Source organism: Eurypyga helias, unplaced genomic scaffold, assembly GCF_000690775.1.
Source record: "Eurypyga helias isolate BGI_N326 unplaced genomic scaffold, ASM69077v1 scaffold6626, whole genome shotgun sequence".
In the NCBI taxonomy this organism is placed as follows: domain Eukaryota; kingdom Metazoa; phylum Chordata; class Aves; order Eurypygiformes; family Eurypygidae; genus Eurypyga; species Eurypyga helias.
Window position 1 is genome coordinate 66,706 of NW_010258480.1, and position 1,438 is coordinate 68,143.

Consider the following 1,438-nt stretch of genomic DNA (forward strand, 5'->3'; position numbering starts at 1 on the left):
CCATGGCGGCAAGGCACAGTCGCCCTCACCATGGGCTGCACCACAGGCTGCCGGGAACCTCTGTTCCAGTGCCTGGAGCACCTCCTGCCCCCCTTCTCCACTGACCAGGGGCTGCAGGGTTCAAATCTCTCACACATCCTCACCCCTCTCTCCCGCTGCAGTTGCTGGGGTTGTGCAGGTTTCTTTTCCCCTCCTCAAACCTGTTATCCCAGAGGCACCATTACCACCACTGATGGGCTTGGCTTTGGCCAGCAGTGGGGTCTGTCTCAGGGCCACTGGCATCAGCTCTCTTGGGCACAGGGGTGGGCTTCCAGCACCTTCTCACAGAAGCTGCCCCTGTCGCCCTCCGCTACCAAACCCTTGCCCTGCAACCCCAATACACATATCTTGGTCTAATTGTGACCTGCACAAAACACAGTTTTTGAACTGATTATAAAAAAGTGGTAATTTAGAAGCCAAATTCAAACTGAAAATGCATGTTTAAACAACTGCTCTCACAAACCAGAAGTGTGCTATTTTTCACAGGTACTTCTGGAAATATTTTAAAGTAGTAACTTAAAAAACTGTAAATAGAACATGTGATATAAATGTTTTTATTCATAAAATACCTAAATTACAGACCTGAAGCGCTTGTTCAGCACATAAAACATATAAGTCAGTGCTGAAGTGATCTGACGAGTCGAGTGCAGACTTCCCTTGACTGGCTGATTTGATCAGCTCATAGGCATTCTTTAAAGCCTGAGCATCTGAAATAAAGAAGGAATAAAGAATGTAACAGATAATTCATGCTTCAAGATGAACTCAGACATGATTGCACTGTTCCAAACCCAGTACGTGGCAACCTGTGTGTCCTTTACACAAATAAATTATGAAAACGTAAGGCAAATAATGTCAAACCAGTGCTGCTCAGAGTCATCCACAGCTGAAAGATGCAGCACTAACAGCTCTTGCTAGAGAGAATCACTGCTGTGACCACACAAGAACGTGAGCTACTCTGAGGCCTGATCCCCGATCCCCACGTTGTGCCGACACAGAAATTCAAGATTCGATCCTGAAAGCTTTACAGGAGGTAAGCGTGACCGGAAGAAAACCCAATTACATGAGGGTCACTGTGGCAGGTACTTGTTGTCATGGCCAAGAAGCACATTTAAGGCAGCCAGAATGAACACGTTTTCCACACGTTCAGACACAAACTACACCCAAACCAAGCAGTTCTCGCGTTTGAAGCCCCATTTTTATTTTCCTTATTTTCAGAGGGGCAGGACCTGGCTGCCGTCCGACATCCTCTCACCTCGGCGGCTCTCTGCCGCGAGCAACATGACGGCGAGGTCCATGGCTCCCGCCGCCCTTCGCCGCTGCGGGCCAGGCTTCGCCGCGAGGGCCGTGAGGCGGCTCTACGAGACGAGCACGCCGCTTTGGGGGCGGTTTCCGATGAGCC

The 1,438-nt window shown here is 49.6% G+C and overlaps 1 protein-coding gene across 1 annotated transcript in view; it reads right to left on the reverse strand.

Moving 5' to 3' along the window:
• Positions 1-1,334, reverse strand: part of CFAP46 (cilia and flagella associated protein 46) — a gene marked incomplete at its 3' end in the record, with an annotated part of 67,348 nt that extends 66,014 nt beyond the window's left edge. The window contains 2 exon segments of the mRNA XM_010154339.1: positions 622-746; positions 1,292-1,334. Coding sequence (XP_010152641.1) covers positions 622-746; positions 1,292-1,334 — 168 coding nt within the window.
• Between the last annotated feature and the right edge of the window lie 104 nt (positions 1,335-1,438).